Source organism: Monodelphis domestica, chromosome 5 (genome assembly GCF_027887165.1).
Source record: "Monodelphis domestica isolate mMonDom1 chromosome 5, mMonDom1.pri, whole genome shotgun sequence".
NCBI classification, from domain to species: Eukaryota; Metazoa; Chordata; class Mammalia; order Didelphimorphia; family Didelphidae; genus Monodelphis; species Monodelphis domestica.
The window spans coordinates 225230611-225250419 of record NC_077231.1 but is presented as its reverse complement, the minus strand read 5'-3'; the positions used below and the strand labels follow the sequence as shown (position 1 = coordinate 225250419).

General features: G+C 34.2%; 1 protein-coding gene across 6 annotated transcripts in view; it reads right to left on the bottom strand.

Annotated features, from left to right (window-relative positions):
* CUL1 (cullin 1) overlaps nt 1-19809 on the bottom strand; it is a 106323-nt gene that overhangs the window by 32315 nt on the left and 54199 nt on the right. For all 6 annotated transcript variants that reach the window (XM_007504520.2, XM_007504519.3, XM_007504518.3 and 3 more), the window contains exons 3-8: nt 19462-19636; nt 16927-17094; nt 9097-9147; nt 8878-8968; nt 7845-8008; nt 6360-6522 (exon numbers count right to left, since the gene is read on the bottom strand). In XM_007504520.2, coding sequence (XP_007504582.2) covers nt 6360-6522; nt 7845-8008; nt 8878-8968; nt 9097-9147; nt 16927-17094; nt 19462-19636 — 812 coding nt within the window. The remainder of the gene's footprint in view (nt 1-6359; nt 6523-7844; nt 8009-8877; nt 8969-9096; nt 9148-16926; nt 17095-19461; nt 19637-19809) is intronic.

Here is a 19809-nt window from a genome sequence, read left to right as displayed (position 1 = left end):
AGGAAAGGTGGGACACAAATGCATTGTTGGGGGAGTTGTGAACTGATTCAATCATTAAAGAAATCAATTTGGACCTATAGTCAAAGAGCTATAAAACAGTACATACTCTTTGACCCAGGAATAACAATACTAGGTTTGTATTACAGAGATTAAACAAAAAGGAGAAGGATCTATATGTATAAAAATATTTTTAAAAGCTCATTTTAGAGGGGCAAAGATTTGCAAAATGAGGGGACACACATTCATTGGAGAATGGTTTATTAAGTTCTATTATATAATTGTAATGGAATGCTATTCTGCTGAAAGAAATGACAAATAGGTGCTCAGAAAAGCCTGGAAATACTTATAAGAAGTGAAGCAGAGTGAAATAAGTAGAACTTTGAGAATAATTGTATGCACTGACAGGAATACTTTAAAATGAACAATTGTGAACAACTATTCTCAGCAATACAATGATCCAAAACTATCCCAAAGATCTCATAATAAAAAATGACATCTATTTCTAGAGAAAAAGAACTAAGTCTGAATCCAGACCAAAGCAAACTTTTTTCACTTTCATCATTTTTTTCTATGAATTTCCTCCCACGAAAGTGTTAATATGGAAAAATGTTTTAAATGATTGTACACATAAAATCTATGAGATTGCTTACCATCTCAAGAGGGGGGAGGGAGGGAAGGAAGAATTTGAGACTCAATATTGTCTGAAAAATGTTGGAAACTGCTTTTACATATAATTGGGGGGGAAAATTAAAAAAAAAAATAGGCCTTAGTTTGATGAAGATTGGGGCTATTTAGGCTTGAAATATCCCAAAGGCCTCTTCTTGTTCAAATCTGTATCATTGTCCGACACAATATTTCAAGGGGTAGACTAAAGGATGAGTTCTACAGGTTGTTTTTTTCCTGTATAATTAGACAACTCTTTTGAATTACTGTGGATTATACAACAGGAGTACAATGTTTCTAGTATTGATCAAACTAATGCAGCATCACTTGGAAACAAGAATATCTGAAGGATCTCATCATCTCTAAAGAATCCCTCTTCATTTGTACTCAGCTATATCCCCATAACAGATGAACCCTCTATGATGTGTGCATTGTTTCATGCCTCAGTTGATATTAATGATGATGGTCAAACACATTTATCATAGTTGTTACATCTTTCTTCTGTGACTTAAATATATTTATGGAAGACTTTATGGTGGCATTGTATCCTACCAAGTCAAATGTCTTTCAATAATCAGTAAGTAACTCTGATTGTGAACCTTATTTATTCTTTGAGTCAACTGGATGCTCTTGAAGTGTGTGTGGAGTATTCTCATTAAAAATGTTATGCAAATGGAAAACTGAGCATATATGGGTTGGAAGTTATTAATGACCTTTTAAACACTTTTGTGGGGGAAGGGGGGTTAACAATAAACTCCAATTTGTTTTCCATACATGTCATCTTTTCTTCCTTCTTTCCATGAGGAGAATCCATAAGGGACTCCTCTCTATTTGGTGCCAAACTCTTCCACCAGGAACCAGATTAATATGTAACCAATGTTAAAATAATAAATAAATTAAAAGTATTTGTGATTTTCTAAGTAAATATACTGTCAGATCTATTAGTATCAATACAGATTTCCTTTGCATCATTTCCTACATAGGACCTTTCCCTGATCTCAATAGCTGCTAATACCTTGTCTTTCATGCCTTATAACTTGTATTATTTTGTGAATAGTTATGTGTACATGTATGTTCCTTACTCCAATAGAATGTGTGCTCTCTGAAGGCAGAGACTTTTGTCATTTGTCTTTGTAACACCAGAATCTAGCAGAGTGTGGCTCATACTAGGAATGAAAGAAGTGCTGAGTTCTGTTGCTTATCTCATAGTTGCAGACTTCTATGTCATCCCCCTGTACACCAAAAATGGGGCTACTGTTCTGAGAGCAAAAAGAGTTTGTTTCACAGATCTGTGAAATTCTTTCCAATCTTTTGTTTGCTGCCAAAATATTCCCAGTTTCATGCATAAGGGGCTTTGAACAACAGATTAGAGTTGCATCTGTTCTCCTTTTTACATGTTGTTAATTGATAAAGCAAACTGCTCATAATCTTATACTATTCTTGTTCATAAAATTTTACAAATGATTTTAAAATTCCAAACTGGTGTTATGGCTACCATCTAGCGAGCTGAACAAGTCGCTCAAATGTTTGCCAACTAAAACACTTTCCCAAAGACTTTTCCCAAGGAAATTAAGTGACTTGTGCAGAGTCAAATAGCTGAGAAAACTGAAGTGAGTTTCAAATTTGGCTCTTTCTGGCTTTTCAGTACAGTGCTTTATCTACAATGTCATATCACCTCTTTCAGTAGGCTGGTGAGGGGGGACTATTGTAAAAGGAAGAACAAGGCTGCATATTACATATCATCTGCACAAAAATGACAACTGAAACTATGGGCCCTCATGGGGTCCTTAAGAGTAACTTCCATTGTATAGCCCTTAGCACTTTTCTGCCTTAGAATCAATGCACGGTATTCTAAGGTGAAAGGTAAGGGTGGGGGGGGGGGGAAGGGAGAGGAAAGAGGGTGTAATGAGAAGAGAAGGTGGCTCAGGATGGAGTCCAAGGGTACAGACAAGTTAGGAGGCATGATATGGGTAATGATCAATCAAAAGAAATTAAGAAGCTGAGATACCACCTCACATTTATCAGTCTGGTTAATATGGCCAAAAAGGGAATATGATAAATGTTGGATGGGATGTGGGAAAATTGGGACACTAATATACTACTGGTGGAACTGTGAACTAATCTAGCCATTTGGTAGAGTAACATGGAATCATGCCCAAAGAGGCTTTTTAAAAACTATGTATACCCTTTGACCCAGCAATTCCACAACTGGTTCTATATCCTAAAGAGATCAAAGATAAGGGGAAAGGACCTATTTGTACAAAAATATTTTTAGCAGCTCTTTTTGTAGTGGCAAAGAATTGTAAACTGAGGTCTCCATCACTTGGGGAATAGATGAACAAATTATGGTACTGGGTTGTAATGGAATTGAACCATAAGTAATGATAAACACAATGAGTTCAGAAAAACCAGTAAAGACTTACATGAACTGATGCAAAGTGCAGTGAGCAGAACCAGAATAGTATATACAGTAACAGAAAAATTGTACAATGATCAACTGTGAAGGAATAAATTATCAGTAAAACAAGGTTCCAAGATAATACAAAGGAACTCATGATAAAAAATGCTATCCACAGCTAAAGAAGGAACTGTTGGAATCTAATTGCTGATCAAAGCATTCATTCTTCACTTTATTTCCTTCATGAGTTTAAAAATTATATGTGTCTTCTGAAACAGCACGAGGAATATGGAAATATGTACATCATGAAAATACTGGTACAACCTATATCAGACTATTTGTCTCAGGGAGAAGGAACAGAATGTGAATTATCAGGAAAATTTTGTTTAAAAATTGTTCCTATTTGTAATTGAAATTTTTAAAAAAGGTTAAAAAAGAAATTGAGAAGGAACATGCAGACTAGGTAAGAAAGGTAGATGTCAAGTGATGGAGAGGACATAGAAGGATGAGGACTATGAAAAGGGAATTGGATTGGTAATTTAGAGACCACTCAATTCTAGAGAGATAGCCAGTCATTTCAGTGTCCCACTCTTTTGTGACCCTGTTCAGAGTTTTCTTGGCAAAGATAATGGAGTGGTTTGCCATTTTCTTCTCCAGCTCACTTTACAGATGAGAAAATTGAGGCCCCCAAGGTTAAGGGACTTGCCCTGGATCACAGAGCTAGTCTTAGGTCATAGAGCTTAGATTTAGATGAGTCTTCCTGATTCTAGGACCAGCACTCTACTATTATACCAATTTACTGTCCTAGAGACTGTAGTTCCATTTTAATGATGAGGTCAATCACCAATTATTAAGGAATTGTATAGATAATTTTCTAAAAATGTGGGTGTGAAATGGAGAAGAGATAAGTTGATAGCTTGAAGAGATAACAGGATTAAGCAAAGGTATAAGATAGGAAGACTTAGCCAACAAAGCATAAGGTGGGTATAAAGAGAAATTAGAAAGATGATAATAAAGAGAAATCTGTCAAAGGAAAAGGATATCGATCAGAGATATAAGTAGGAGTTGGCTTTAGTAAGATGGGTTATTTCTTCATTAAGAGACTAAAAGTAAAGAGAATGGGGAACAATGTTAATAAGTGATGTATGGTAGTAAAGTATGAAGTTTCTGTTTCTGCTCAGAGCATGGGGAGAGGGGAGTGGAAGGCTGTAGAGAATAAGTATAGAACAGCTAATACGGTAGTGGGATTTAAATGAAGTATGTCAATTCTCTCTCAAGAGATAAAGAAGGGGGCAGAACAGTCGATAGGCCTAGGCCAGGAGTCGGGAGGATGGGCCTACAATACATCCTAACCGTGTGACTCTGGGCAAGTCACTTAACTCCAATTGCTTAACCCTTACTTCTCTTCTTCTTGGAACCAATATTCAGTATTGATTCTAAGATAGAAAGTTAGGGCTAAAAAAAAAAAAAGAAGTGGGGGGGGGAACTTAAGAAGGGAGATTGGGCTAGGTGAAGTACAAGTAGCAAGAGGTTAAGTACAGAGCTGGGACACTGACGGGAATTGTTGCAGGATTGGGTCCTAGATATCTCAGGCACAGGTCCTGAGATGATGACCCAATGGGAGGCTCAGGTGCTAAGCTTTCTTGGAAGTGACAGCTTTGACCTTGTCTGAATAAAGCAGTGAGAGATGTGAGTAGCAATCCTGATATAATAAACTGCAGCAGAAGAGCAGTGAGTCTCAGCAGCAATCCTGATGACAGATGACTTGAATAGAGTGTCAGGTTATACCAAGACTGTGGGGTGTTGGAATATAGGAAAGTGTTATAATCAGAGTCAGTATTCTTTAGATTACCCAACTGAAATATCCCAAGACAATAATTTAAGTAGGTTAGTTTTAGAGATGTTTTAAATACATAGCATACTTATCACATTTTTAGCCTTCCTTTTGACTTTGTATAAACGTTTCTCTGAAAGTAGCATTAATGTTGTAGATAGAGCTTCACACCTGGGAGTTAGGAAGACCTTTGAATTTCATCTCAGATATTAGCTAGGTGACCCTGAGTAAGTGACAACCTTTCTGAGCATCAGCGTTCACTGAACTAGAAGATAAAGTGGCTTGACTTATTGATTTCTAAGGTCCCTTCCAGATGGAAATCAGGGATCATGGGTAACCTGACTACCCAGGTCACTCACTCAGAAATTATTTCCACCTCAGTAAACAATCAGTTCCTATCTATTAAATATAATCAATTATAAGGCAGAGGAGAAAGGAGGGGAGAGGTGCACAACAGTTCAGTGTTTATAATGTCTAGCACCTTCAAAGAAAATAATCACGGTATATTAGCATGAAACCTTTGTGGAGTCAATATGTCTTTGGCATCTTGCACTTATAATCAAAACCATACCTTACAATCTATTATTTCTTCGCTTAGGCCCCATTATGCATTCAGGTATGCATGGTGTTTCTTATTACCATTGAAAAACAACCCTGCTAAACTCTCAAAAGAACACCTGTGAGCTATCCTTCCCTTAGTTTCAAATTCCTTCTGCCTTCTGGTTTTGTTTATGGCAACAGTATCAAGAGATTATAACATTTATTTCATTACCATTATCACTGCTCATCACTGACAAAGATCTTATATTTAGGGTACAAACAACTAATTCTGCCTCCTCCCCCAATCTTTTGCGATTTTGTCTTTAATAGGATATAACATAACTCTCAAAAGTTTTTGTTGTCAGCTCAGAGGTTAGAAGAGAGATGCAAAGTAGGCTTGAAGGGGCCCTACTGTTATAAATAAGGAGTAAGGGATGTCATTAATAGACAGTTGAAGTAGGAGATGGGTTATCACAGCTTGAAAGCAAAAGATAAATGATGATCAGTATATATATGCCATGGGTATTCCTCACAGAGTCAAGGGAAAAAGTTAGGTAGGTCTCCAGAATACTGGACTCCCTGTGCCAAACTTCTGGGAGGATATGAATAAGAGCCACAGAAGGCAGGAAGGCATGGATGGCTGACGAGCAAAATTTCTGGAGGGAATGTCTACATTTTAAAATAACATGACCGTTCCTACATTATGCTATTAAATAATTTTTTTCCAGTTGTTTTTGGCAATCTCAGTGGACTTTCCTACACTTACATCTCTAGCACCCCATTCCCCCTCCAAGAAACTGCCTATGTTTTAAAACAGCTTTGATAATGTGTCCCCAAACTATTTACTATAATTCTGGAACATTTAATATAATTATATAATCAGCAATCACAATTTATATCTATAAATTCGTCTTAGCAGCTCACCTTCATTTTTGTCAGCATCTAATAAATTCTGAAATTCTGTGTGGAAAATCTCCAAGTGTTTTTCAATGAGCACTTGCTCACATTTCCGTGCTAACTCATCCTGTGTGCTCTCATGAAGGTAAACCTGAACTCGCCGTTGTTCCTCGAGTAGACGAGCCTCTGCCTAGGAAATAATTAAAGTGTATTTCTTTTTAGATTCATAGTGTCTGAGTTGAAGGGACCCTGAAAGGTCCTCTGATTCCATCCCCTACCTGAACATGAGCTTCTCTTATGAAATTCCTTAGTGACAGGGACACTTTTGACTTCCTGAGGCACTCTCCCCTAGTCCATTGCCGGATGGCTCTGTTACAACACTTGCCCTTACTTAAAGCCCAAAGCTGTCTCTCCTTTACTCCCATCCACTGCTCCTTGCTTCTGTCCTATGGCGCCAAGAAACACAAATCTGAACCTTCGACAGCATAGCCCTTCACATACTTACGAGTCAGCTTTCATTTACCCCCAAGTCTTCTCAACATACCATTTGGTACTACTGGTGATGTGCTTTAGCATATAAAAGTATAAATAATTTTGAACCCAGGACCTCCAACACTACAAGCCAGAGCTTTCTCTTTTGTATTTCACCACCTCTATTCTATGATCTCCAGTTTTTAAAGAATTAACATGTAAACTTTAGTAAATAAACCTTCAGAAAATGTAATGAATGTGTATTATAGTACTTTTTAAAAATACCTACAAAGACTGAGGTGGGTTCCACAGAAGCTGGACTAAAAATAAAAAGAATAAGACAGCAATAGGACTAAATGACTGCTGTGGTAATGCTTCCTTTCCAAAAGTTACTTCCTATTCAGATACCTCTTTAAAATAATGTCATTACTATAGTACTTGAGTGGATCTAAGATTTCACCAATGTGGGCACTACCTTTTAAACAAAGCAGCTTGAAACCCCTTGCTTGCCTTCTCATCCTGTTTAATTCTTGTCCAAGTTTTCCAACAAGATCCCCATAGAAAAGTTCAACATGCCTTCTTCTTGTTCTTAGTGGCCCAATACAGTGCTTAGGCTTATCTTTTTGCCACTCATTCTGTCTAGATCATACACACATACTCTCTCTCTCTGACAAGCATATCATGCATGCTCTTTATGCCATTTTCCACATAGTTGGTATTAGTACTATCATTTAAAATTTCACTATAAAGTAGATTTTGTTGTACGGCATATCATATAATGGACATTTAGTTACTGCATCACAACTGTCATCCTATGACATAAACATTAGGAAATGTTACACTTTTATAAATGGTTTTTTTCACTATTTATGAATTATGAACTTACTGCACCTACTATGTATCTTTTACATATGAAGAATGATGCTAAACAACAAAACCATAGGTGTATAGCAAATTATAGACTCAGAACCTTTAAAAAGATTGTCTCTTCTGTAACCACCAGTTTAAATAAAATTTAATTTGTTTATACTTTAAACTTACCTTTTTCATGTACTCTGTAACAGGATTCTGCTGTAAAAATTCAGTGCTCTCTCTTGTATAAAACCTTTCTGTGTCAGCCAAGAATTGTGATTCAAAGGATTCTTTATACACTGTAAGTGTGGGTCCTTTGGCAAAAGCATCATCTTCATTAAGCCCAAGTTCCACTAAAAACAAATAAACATTTTCTTTAAAATGATTTCATCCTTGGTTTCCTGCTTCATAGACTGTAGCAATCTTGGGAGTCAATTAGTTAAAATATATTTTAAAACTAACTAAATTTCTAAATTCTACAGCACTACGGAAATTTATTAATTCACTAATAATCAAACTATCATAAAAGAAAAGAAGAAATTTAAAAGGCTAAAATCAAGTTCATTCTGATGCATGGGTGAGAAGGTACACTGCTCACCACCAACAGTTTTATGTCTTACATTTTTTAAATTACTCACTGAAACCAACATATACAAACATTGCACTATAAATGTATGGTTTGTTAAGGTTTATTTCTGCAATTGTGAAATTCCCTAGTATGCCAATGGTTGTTTCATTATCATGGAAGCAAAGTTCATAAAATATTTGCAAGCTTCCAACATGTTTGCATTTTTCATTTTTAACACCAAGAAATAATATAAACAAGGGAATCCAGGATGCTTTTAGATTTTAATAAGAGTTTATCTTAATTTTTAAATAAAATTAGGGTCCTGGTTAACAAGCATTCCTACTAATGAAGATTCTCTTCTATATTGAGCAGTCTTTATCCTGAAACAAAATTAAAATTTTCAGTGATACCAAGATATAGTAACATATTTAAATTCAAGGAAACCTTTATTCAACACCTGCTATTCATCATGCTGAGAAAAATAGTATGTCTCCAATGAAGTAAAATGAAACAGTTTGAATTTTTAAAGCTGTTCGTGGATACATATTTATATTCACATACAAAATGCATTATGTGTTACAACTGTGCCTAGATTTTTCATTTGGTATAGTAAAATTTAAGTACTTAAATAAATCGTAAGGAAATTATGTTTACCATATGACTGTACAACTCCACTAATCAGTCTTGTATTGATGGTTTCTCCATTTCTTTCTTTCTCTATAAGTTTCAAAACAGCATTTGTTACCTTAAAAAAAAAATAATAGAAAATCACTTAGTAATGTAGAATAAACAATTAAACATAATGTACAATAGGCTAGAAAAGAATTAATAATAGTTGAGAGAATTTTTAATGGAACACAGCAAAATAGGTACCTGTTTATTTAATGGCCTGAACAGACAATCCCTCCAAGTCACCAGTGCAAGCTGGAATTTAAAAGTGAAAAAAAAAGGAAGAGGAGAAAATATATTGAGTTATATTTCAAATTGTTCCTAACTGTGAATTCCACTGATAAATGCTATAAATGACAACCTGAATCCCAAACTACAATAGCTGTCAACATCTCCATAGGAAATTATAATTTCAGAAGTAAAGAACTATCACTGAGATTAATTACTTGGAGAACAAATGTTTCAAAATAATTTGATTAGCAGCTTCTAAAGATAAGTCAACCTGCAGAAAATATCACGGTAAAATTTCATTACTTGAGAAAAAATCATAAATGCTTTTTTAACTGTAGTGGGAGATGCATTCAAACTTAACTATAAATATGTTCCAATAAGTTTGACCAACAGAATTTAAAATTTTAGTTTGAAACATAATAATGGCAATTCTCATTTACCAAGATGGACCCCCTCCCATAAAAATTTCAGTACACATATATACTTTTTCATTAGAGTATATATAACACATCTATCATTATATATTATGTAATTATCAAGTATTATTTTTAAAAATCCTAAACTACAGGAATGTGGGTTTTAAAAACAGAAGCTCAGATTAATTATTCTTATTTTGATTTTGGCAGGAAAATAATCTGAAACTTATCTAGATTATACAGATTAGATTTCTATTATGAGTAAAGAAATTTCTAGGTAGCAAAATACTTCAACTATGATTTCTTAATGACAACAATTTAATGATATATTCATCTAAAATATCAACTCATCATTAATTAGCACATTGCCTTTACTAGCTATTTGCATTAAAAACTTTAGGCACTCTAATTGTCTTTCATAAACATCTCCTAGCTTTTAAATTCTATGCACTGAAGACAGTATCTTTTCTTCAGTGCCCAGATATAATCTTTAATTCCTGCATGATTTAACTAGGGTACAAATAACCAGGAATCTATGCACTCTGATGAGCTCAGAAACCCGTTTTCAGCATAATGAATAGAGCAGCGAATAGAAGTTATTTGTTCATAGCATACTGTTTCTGATTAGTTATAGCCTAGAAACTAATGAAGCCAAATTTATACCTATATCACTTGTTAAAATTTCTCCCATTACATCATCATCCTATCCCCAAATTGCTTTTAAGCTAAATAGATTGAGGTGACTATGAAAAAGGAAATGTGTGAAAAAATTGCTGTTGGGACACAAGGGAGCCTAAAGGTGATTGGTACTAAAAAATACAAATCGAAGACCAGAAGTCAATCACTTCCCCTTCATTGATAAATAACAGCCAGAACTGTCAAATAGGCATGTTTTTATACATATATCTAATTCTTTTTTGGAGAACACAGATCAAGCAAAGTATATTCAATGGGGGGACAGCCTACTGTTTTATAAACACTGGACTTGAGAGATCAAAGTTTTATCAGTTTACTTAAAACATAAGTCATAAGTACAAGGTATTAGCCTATTAGAGATGTATAGAACATTTAAAAAACTTAATAGGAAGGTAAATCTTCCTAGAAAAACAAAAAAATTTCTAGCTTTTTTGTGAATTTCTTTTTATAGCATTAGATTAATAGCTATAAACTGAATCAAGATTTGTATATTCTTTTGGTAGCAAGGGTGCTGTGATTTCACTGGTGCAGGAAGGGAACTGTGGAGTGAGGAAATTCCTTCTTCCAATATAGACATACACCTTTTTTGCAAACAGTCTTAGGGTAATGGCAAAAACACTAAGAACTTGAGAAACCTGATCATACAGTCAGTGTGTGTCAAGAATCAAAACTTGAGCCCTAGGTCTTTCTGGCTTCAAAGATACCTTTTTATTCACTTTATCACACTTCTTCTATGTTATCTGAATTAAAAACAATAACAACATAGTTTTCAAGGCACAATAATTTCCATTTTAAGGGCATTAATTACTATATTTTAAATTCTACTTTAACTTGGTCCTGTTGATAAAATTTCTTTAAAGTTTTTATTTGGTTTCCATTAAATCTTTTCTCCACAGATCATGGTGTCCTCCCCAAATCCCACAACACATACACAAAATAGACAAAAATCATTATTGTGGGCAGAAAAGGGAAATATTTTGAAATCGTTCTCAGAGTCCCACAGGAGGAATTCAATGATGACAAATTTATCATTCATTACAAAAATATCTTAAGGTTCTGGGTCCTCTTTTTTAATATATAAAATTAAAGAAGTTTTTAAAACGAAGAGAAGTTTTTGTTTTAAAAAATGGTGTAGCAGTGCAAATAGATCAGAAATTAAAACTTTGAACAGAATAAGCAATTTGAATATGAACTCAAAGCTCACATCACTAATCCCCCCCCCCAAATCTCTGAAGCACATTAAAACATTTTATTTGACACTTTTTAACCCTTGCCTTAAAATGACATTTAAAATCTATCAATACTACTACCATCAGCTCTATTAAAGCCCAGTTTGATTGAAAAAGAGACCTGCTACAAAGACCTCAAAGACTTCTGCTACTTTTTATTATGGTAGCTCTAAGTGTTAATTAACAACAACAACAACAAAAGTAACCAAGTTTCTGAGTTTAAAATAGTCAACAGCTAATTATTGACTTAGAGAGTCTTAAAAGAGTGATGTGGAACAATGAATGGTAGAATGGCTTGTTCACCTACAGCTCAGACTAAGTAGGCGACAAGGTTGAAAGTAGGTAAACGTTGATCCTCAACATACTGATATCATAATTATAGGATTTATAGGATAATTATAGGACATTATAGGATTTCTGAAAATTAGTTTCAATTTTCTAAAAGACAAAAAAATCAACATTCACAGAAAAGGTACCATTTCTGCATTGTTCTTAGAAAGGCACTGAAAAATATGCAAAATTGTTTCAAATATACTATTGAGGGAGCATTATCTCCTGACGCCAAATGAGTCAGCATTCTTTAAAAAGATTTCTCTAGGGACAGCCGGGTAGCTCAGTGGATTGAGAATCAGACTTAGAGATAGGAAGTCCTAGGTTCAAATATGGCCTCAGACACTTCCTAGCTGTGTGACCCTGGGCAAGTCACTTAACCCCCACTGCTTAGCCCTTACTGTTCTTTTCCCTAGGAACCAATACACAGTATTGATTCTAAGATGGAAGGTAAGGGTTAAAAACAAAAAAACAAAACCTTCTCTACACTTCAAAACCCAAAGATCCCAGCTTTTGGGACAAATTCACTATTTGACAAAAACTGCTGGGAAAATTGGAAAACAGTATGGGAGAGATTAGGTTTAGATCAACATCTCACACCCTACACCAAGATAAACTCAGAATAGGTGAATGACTTGAACATACAGAAGGAAACTAAGTAAATTAGGTGAAAACAGATAGTATACTTGTCAGATCTTTGGGAAAGGAAAGATTTAAGACCAAGCAAGAGTTAGAAAAAAATTACAAAATGCAAAATAAATAATTTTGATTACATTAAAAAGGTTTTGTACAAACAAAACCAATGCAATCAAAATTAGAAGGGAGAAACAAATTGGGAAACAATCTTTATAACAAAAACCTGGCAAAAGTCTAATTACTCAAATTTATAAGGAGCTAAATCAATTGTACAACAAAAAAAAATCAAGCCTTTCCCCCAATTGATAAATGGGCAAGGGACATGAATAGGCAATTTTCAGATAAAGAAATCAAAACTATTAATAAGCACATGAAAAAAGTGGTCTAAATCTCTTATAATCAGAGAGATGCAAATCAAAACAACTCTGAGGTATCACCTCACATCTAGCAGATTGGCTAACATGAAAACAACAGAAAGTAATGAATGCTGGAGGGGATGTGGCAAGGTCAGGACATTGCTGGTTGTGAATTGATCCAGTCATTCTGGAGGGCAATTTGGAACTATGCCCAAAGGGCACTAAAAGACTGTCTGCCCTTTGATCCAGCCATAGCACTGCTGAGTTTGTACCCCAAATAGATAATAAGAAAAAATACTTGTACAAGAATATTCATAGCTGTGCTGTTTGTGGTGACAAAAAATTGGAAAATAAGGGGATGCCCTTTGATTAGGGAATGGCTGAACAAATTGTGGTATCTGTTGGTGATGGAATACTATTGTGTCCAAAGGAATAATAAACTGGAGGAATTCCATGTGAACTGGAATGACCTCCAGGAATTGATGCAGAGTGAAAAGAACAGAACCAAGAGAACGTTGTACACAGAGACGGATACACTGTGGAAAAATCGAATGTAACGGACTTCTCCTCGAGCAGCAAAAAATCTGTCAAGAGATTGTGGTTTTACTCCTGAATAGGATTTACTATCCACAAATTTGTTCTGAAGTGAGATTATCAGTTTAGCATATCTATACAACTGGTAACTCCAACTATAGGAAATTCATCTAGAAAGGGCTATTTAAGAGAGAAAGAGACTCAAAAGGAGCAATTCTGCCTCATGTTCTGATGTATTTCACAAGAAAGGCTGATAAAAATTCATTTTTATAACCAACCTATGGATAAAGATCTCTTTGTAGGCAGTTAAAATAGAGCTTAAATTAAAAAAAGGAAATAAAATGCCAAATAAAATGATGTGCTTCTGGTGGAAGATGGGCTAAGAAGCTGTCTATGACTCCCTTCTAGCAAGGATAGGAGCAAGATGGTAAGGAAAGTTTTGCTTTACAAGGAGAGGAGTGAGCTTATTTGGGAAGAAACAGTAAGAATGCCAGAGTATAAGAATATTTTCTGTAAGTTTGTGCTTTCAGACTGAGGACACAGAGAAGGTTCCACATCCATGATGGACTCGAGTATCAAGGACACTAAATGGAGGTAGAGTATTAACACCTGCCATCTTTAACTTCCAAGTTATTAATGGGGGGAGGGGGGGAGCCTTTTCAAATCTGGTGGGTAAAAAGTTCACTCAACTGGGAGGGTTGGAACTCTTTACTCTCAGCAGGGCCAACATACTGCAGGGAATAGCAATATCTTTATTTTCAGTGTGAAAACCAGAGACCCTGGGATCTTTTGCTTGGTATCTATGTGGCTGTTTTGAATTGCATGAACATAACCCCAAATCCTGATGAGTAGTATGAACAGAAATAAATGATGTACTTTATTTTAATGAGTGTAAAGAACATGTGGATTTTCCAGTTTTCCACAGAACTTATATGACAAAATAAAATCATGCTTACTAAACACTAACAACAAATTAAATACTTTGATTAAAATAGTGCATTTGTTGGAAAAACATGTGAATATTAAGCAACAAAAAAAGGGAAAGGAGAAGTTCTACCTCACTGGAGAAATAATTTGTGGCTTCATTGTTGCTTTGCACAACTATTCTCCTTGTGTAATTTCTTATAGCTATCACTATTACTTACTGACTACCCTGTTTCCAACACTTAGTACAGTTGAGGAAACTAGTGAAAATACACTTACAACAAAAAGGTGCCCTGTTCCTTTAAGTGCACAAGAGTTTTCTACTCTCTTGGGCTGAAACTGAGTCTTTTTGGGTCCTATCTGACCTTCACAATCAATAGCTCATTGGAGGAAAAAAAACAAAACAAAACAAATAATTGGCGATATGAAAGAAAGGGCAGGGCAATACATCTGAAAAATTTTTAAATGAGAGAAAAATAACTTTGGGGAAAAAAATAAATCAGATCATCTAATTTATGAGCAAACATAGCAATTATACAATTTGAACCTTATTTGTCCAAATCAAACATACTCAAAAGGTTTGACCAGTATATAAACTAACAAGCTTTGGTGGTAGAACAAATATTTTTAGACAAGGCTTAAAGAAGACTGGGGAAAGCAAAACCACAAGAAGATAATGACCACACTCAAGGAATAGCACTCTAAAAAGACATCTGAATTCAGAGAGTGGATGATCAAAAGGGCTTTCCCCATCTTTAGAAACAGTGAGCTACAAGCACATATGCAATGCTGCCTACATTGTCACTAATGGCAGAAAGATAAGTTTCTATTGCTTAAATAATTTCCTTTGTTATAAGGAACTCTGGAGGAAGGAAGAGCTACCAAGAGGCAAGTAATAAAAATACCCCAAAAGCACAAAGTAAAAAGAAGAGACTGAAGGCTTGAAATGAGAAAGCAACCCCATCTTACAGGGATTTGAGGACATAATGAAAGAACAGTATCTTTGAGGATATAGTGTAAGACCTACCAAAAAAAAAAGTGTCTGTGACACCTACAATCCAAAATTTGTCATTACGAGGCAATTAAATTGCTTTTTGATTTCTGATTGGTCAGTGATTTCATTAGTACAGGCTACACTTGGTGTGTAAGTTGTTACTAAGAAGGCCCTCAGATAAAAGAAATGGAAATTGAGGGGATGCCCATCAATTAGGAATGGTTAAACAAATTGTAGTATATGATTGTGATGGATATAAGAACTTCAAGATAATGAACAGTTAAGTGAGTAGAACCAAGAAAAGACTATATACACAGTTACAGAATTAATGATAGAAGAATAAACTGAATAAAATGAACTGAAAGGTGAAAACATGAAAGATAATATCTTCTGTGAGGCATGGAGGGCATGGGGGGATGGGACATTTATGGATGAGATTATGTAGATATAAAGAAAGTAAGCTAAATAGATAAGAAAATTTGTGATTTCATTTATGTACAATCTTTTCCCTTTGCATATAGAAATGCTTGTTAGGTTTTGTAAAATTTGGTAAAAAATATAAATGACATTTTGTGCACACACACACAAAAAATACTATGGTTTATGATACAAGTCTGATCATGAGAATGGAGAAAGGAAAAGCTGTAATAGCTTAGAGGAAATATACCTGGCACTGATGCTTCATGGTCTAGTTATTTTCCCTAAGGAATATAGGGAACAGCATCTGTGAATGAGTCCCATATATCACTTTCTTTTACCTTGCCTAGGCACTATTAAATTCTATTCTAACATTTTCATCCCTCCCAACTTTAAAAGATATTCTTTTGGGGAGTAGATAAAGTAGCTACTATATAAATTCAATGACTGTCAATACAACCTTCTGCAAAAACTTGTAATATTTTATTATGGCTAAGAGGTATAAATCATCAGGCAAATAGATAATTATAATCCCTCAAAACATTTCTGTTATTTGGAGTGAGGATGACTCCTATGAAGCTAGGAATTAGTAAAAATATCATGAATTTTTCTTTAACATAATTTGATAAAATCAGATCAGCATTGCTATTATGCAATAGCCTCATTATATAGAGCTGGACCTTGTAATTATATATCCTTAAAATATATTTGCTATATTCTTTCTACTTGTTTTCACAAACACAAGCTGAGCTGTTGGTCTTTTTTCTTCCTCTCCCTTAATTGCTCTAGGAAAAGCTTTCTTGGCTAAATTGCTATTTTAGCAGTGATTTAATCACTTAACCATTTCTGAATCTATTTGTATAGAGTAAAATAAACCCATATAATAAACTGAAACTTTCATTAGATATTTCTTGGTATGTTATAGGGTAAAAGGGCACCATGATTCTGTCCCTACAAAAGAAAATGATGAATATTTGGAAGCTATAAAGAAGAATCTTTCAAACACATAATTAAAAGTATAAGTAAGAAGTAAATGTAGCAGTTTTCCAATCAAGACTTGGCATCCCAACTACTTACCCTAACTTTCTTAATTCAACAAAGTACTTAAGTAGTATTTAATGATAGAATTTAGCACAGCAAATTACAAGTAGTAACTGACCAAATAATCTAAGGCAATATAATAACATCTACATTTAGATCACCTTACAAACAGATGAAATATCTTCAAGAAAATAATACACATTTTTAAGGTGGCTTTTCTAAATCCTTACTGAATAGATTTCATATATTCCTTTTCGTCCTTCATCACACTCACGGCGAACCCAATGTCGATTGAGGTAGGCACAAATTCCATTCAGCACTTTGCTTGAAAATCGATAATCTTCCCATTGTTGAGTGTAGAATTTCAGTACACTCTCATCCATCAAATCTTCTCCATCCTAAAACAAGTAAGTTCACTAAAACTTTAAGACCACTCCATTTTAATATCAATATATTAAAAATAAGAATTAAAAGAGATTTAGTCTATAAAAATGCATTTATCTATGTTCATGTACATATACTCATATTCTAACAATACCAGATGATTTAACATATATCCTGTATGTTATAGGGAAAAAAAATCCTGTGCTAAGAATAAATTCCAATGAAGGTGTGTAAGTAATGCATATAAAAATTATACATTCGCAAACAAGGAAAATTCTGAATCTTTGGGGAAAGGTTAGTTATTTCTTTAGATATAAGGCAAAATATTTCCTTAAAATCATTAAAGTTCTAGAATTTTAATACTCTTCAGTCCCCTCTGGTACCTATATTATTTATTTTTTTGAAAACTCTTTCTTTATATTTAAATAAAACACCAAAATATGAAGAAAAATATGAATAAAACTTGAGAAACACATTATTACTTTTTTCCTTACAACAGAAAAAATAAAAGTTCAAATTATTTATTTTAACAAGAATAAGAAAAAATATAATTATTATTTCTTCACTATTTCAACGGATGCTATTTCATTGTAGCATGTATTCTTCCACGAATACAAATCAATTTTCATTGGATATTTCTTGATATGCTATAGGATAAAAGGGCAGCAAGGTTCTGACCCTACAAAGGAAAGGAATGCATCTCCATGCTTTAATTAGGTCCTTTCATGAGTTCTGGGTGGCAGAAAAATTATCAGCTGGAGGCTAACCTTTCTTGAATTACTTTTATTACAAAGTTTACCAACTAGGTTAAAGTTTTAGCTTTTATTTAAGATTAACTTTCTTTGGGGTCAGCTAGGTGGCCCAATGGATTGAGAGTCAGGCCCAGAGATAGGAGGTCCTTGGCTCAAATATGGCCTCAGACATCTTAGCTGTGTGACCCTGTGCAAGTCACTTAATCCTCATTGCCTAATCCTTACCACTCTCTTCTGCCTTAGGGCAAATACACAGTAATGATTCTAAGGTAAGGGTTTTTTAAAAAAAGGAAAAAAAAAAGAAAAACTCGTATATTTTTATACTCATATTCTTCCATAAGCCTCCTGAAAGCTTTTATGTACCAAATAAAGTTCCTAATACAAAAGTCTCAATATAACAAATGTAAAGGAATATTTAAAAAAATCATACATTATAAAATACAAAGTTAACTTCATTGCTACGAAAGAATAGCTACAACACTTTTACATACTATATTACAATGTCTTATCCTTTACCTATATACATTAAGCAAAATGAGGGGATTCATTTTATCAAGACACATTTTTAAAAAAACTGTTTTCAGAAAGACATAAGGAACAAGCTAAGTGAGGAATAAATATGAAGACAATACTAACTTACAAGTTGTGGGCAATTGATTCTATTTTCTTAGAAACATGTTGATGTTTCCAATGTATTACGGTATTTGTGAAAAAAACAAATAATCTGGAGCATGCTGAAAATTTTATACTAGGTCTGTGTAGTTCAAAGTATGAGTATGTGCACAGAAAATTTTCTGCTAAATTTTGCAGGGTAGAGAGTATAGAGGTCTTCACTCACTCTATATAACATGTATAGCACCAGCTGAAGGCCCCACTTGCCCATCCGTGTGGCTGGAAGTAAGGCACCACACTGCCTTTGCTACAGAGATGAAGACTGAGGAAGAAAAAGGCAGAAGATGAAGGGGAAAAGACTTAATCACTACCCAGGCAAGAGGAGTATAGCAGGGCAAACCATACTCAAAAGAATTAAGAATTCTGAAACCTATTTTGGTTAAGGTAGTAATTCTAAAATTCCTGGGTCTCACAGTAAGACTACTTTTGAGAAAGACACTGTATAAATTTCTAAGATGAACTATCTTCTTAACAGTTTATATATGTAAATATTTGTAAGAAAATTAGCCTTAAAATAAACTAAATTCATTTATGTGATAATTGGAAAATGTCCATGAATTTCTACTAAGAAACTTAAAATAATTTAAAGGGAAGTAATTTAAGAAATGGGATATATAATCAAGAGACCTTAGATGTCGTCTTGCCCAACCTCTTGGGCCAGTGCACAAATCCCTTATATAATGTCCAACAAATGGTTATTCAATCTGTCAGAAGGATCTGACCATATAATTTTACAGTGTATTAGGCATTAAAAATTTACAAGAAAGGTTGTTTATGGAAAAATTTCCATTTCTACCATGGGAAAAAGACCTGAAACAATTTCAACATTTACCCATATATGTTTAAGAAATAGTATTAAATGACACTGGAAGACTATTGTTCCACATTTTGTATGTCTCTGTTGTAATTTCCATTTATCTTTTTAGCTCTTCAGTTAAAAATGTAAAAGAATCTTACCTTAAGAAGGTTTGTCAAATAATTCTTCAGAAATTCTTTCAGTCGTTTGTATAGTTCCAAACCAACAAATTGAGCTCCCCCAGGTGTTTGACCTTTTTTAGACTTAGAAGGAGGCACTCCAGCTCCTCGAGCTTGGTTGGACTGGTGTACACTAGTACAGTAGTTATAAACATGACTATACAAGGTTAAGGAATTTAATAATATTCTAAAAATTAGAAACATTTAAAATCAACTCATTCTAATTTCAGCTTCACTTAAAAATCTCTGTTGGAAAGAAAATTTAAAAAAATCTTGAAATCCTTTTCCCACTGGAATAAAGAATAGTATCTCAAAAGGCTATGAATAATA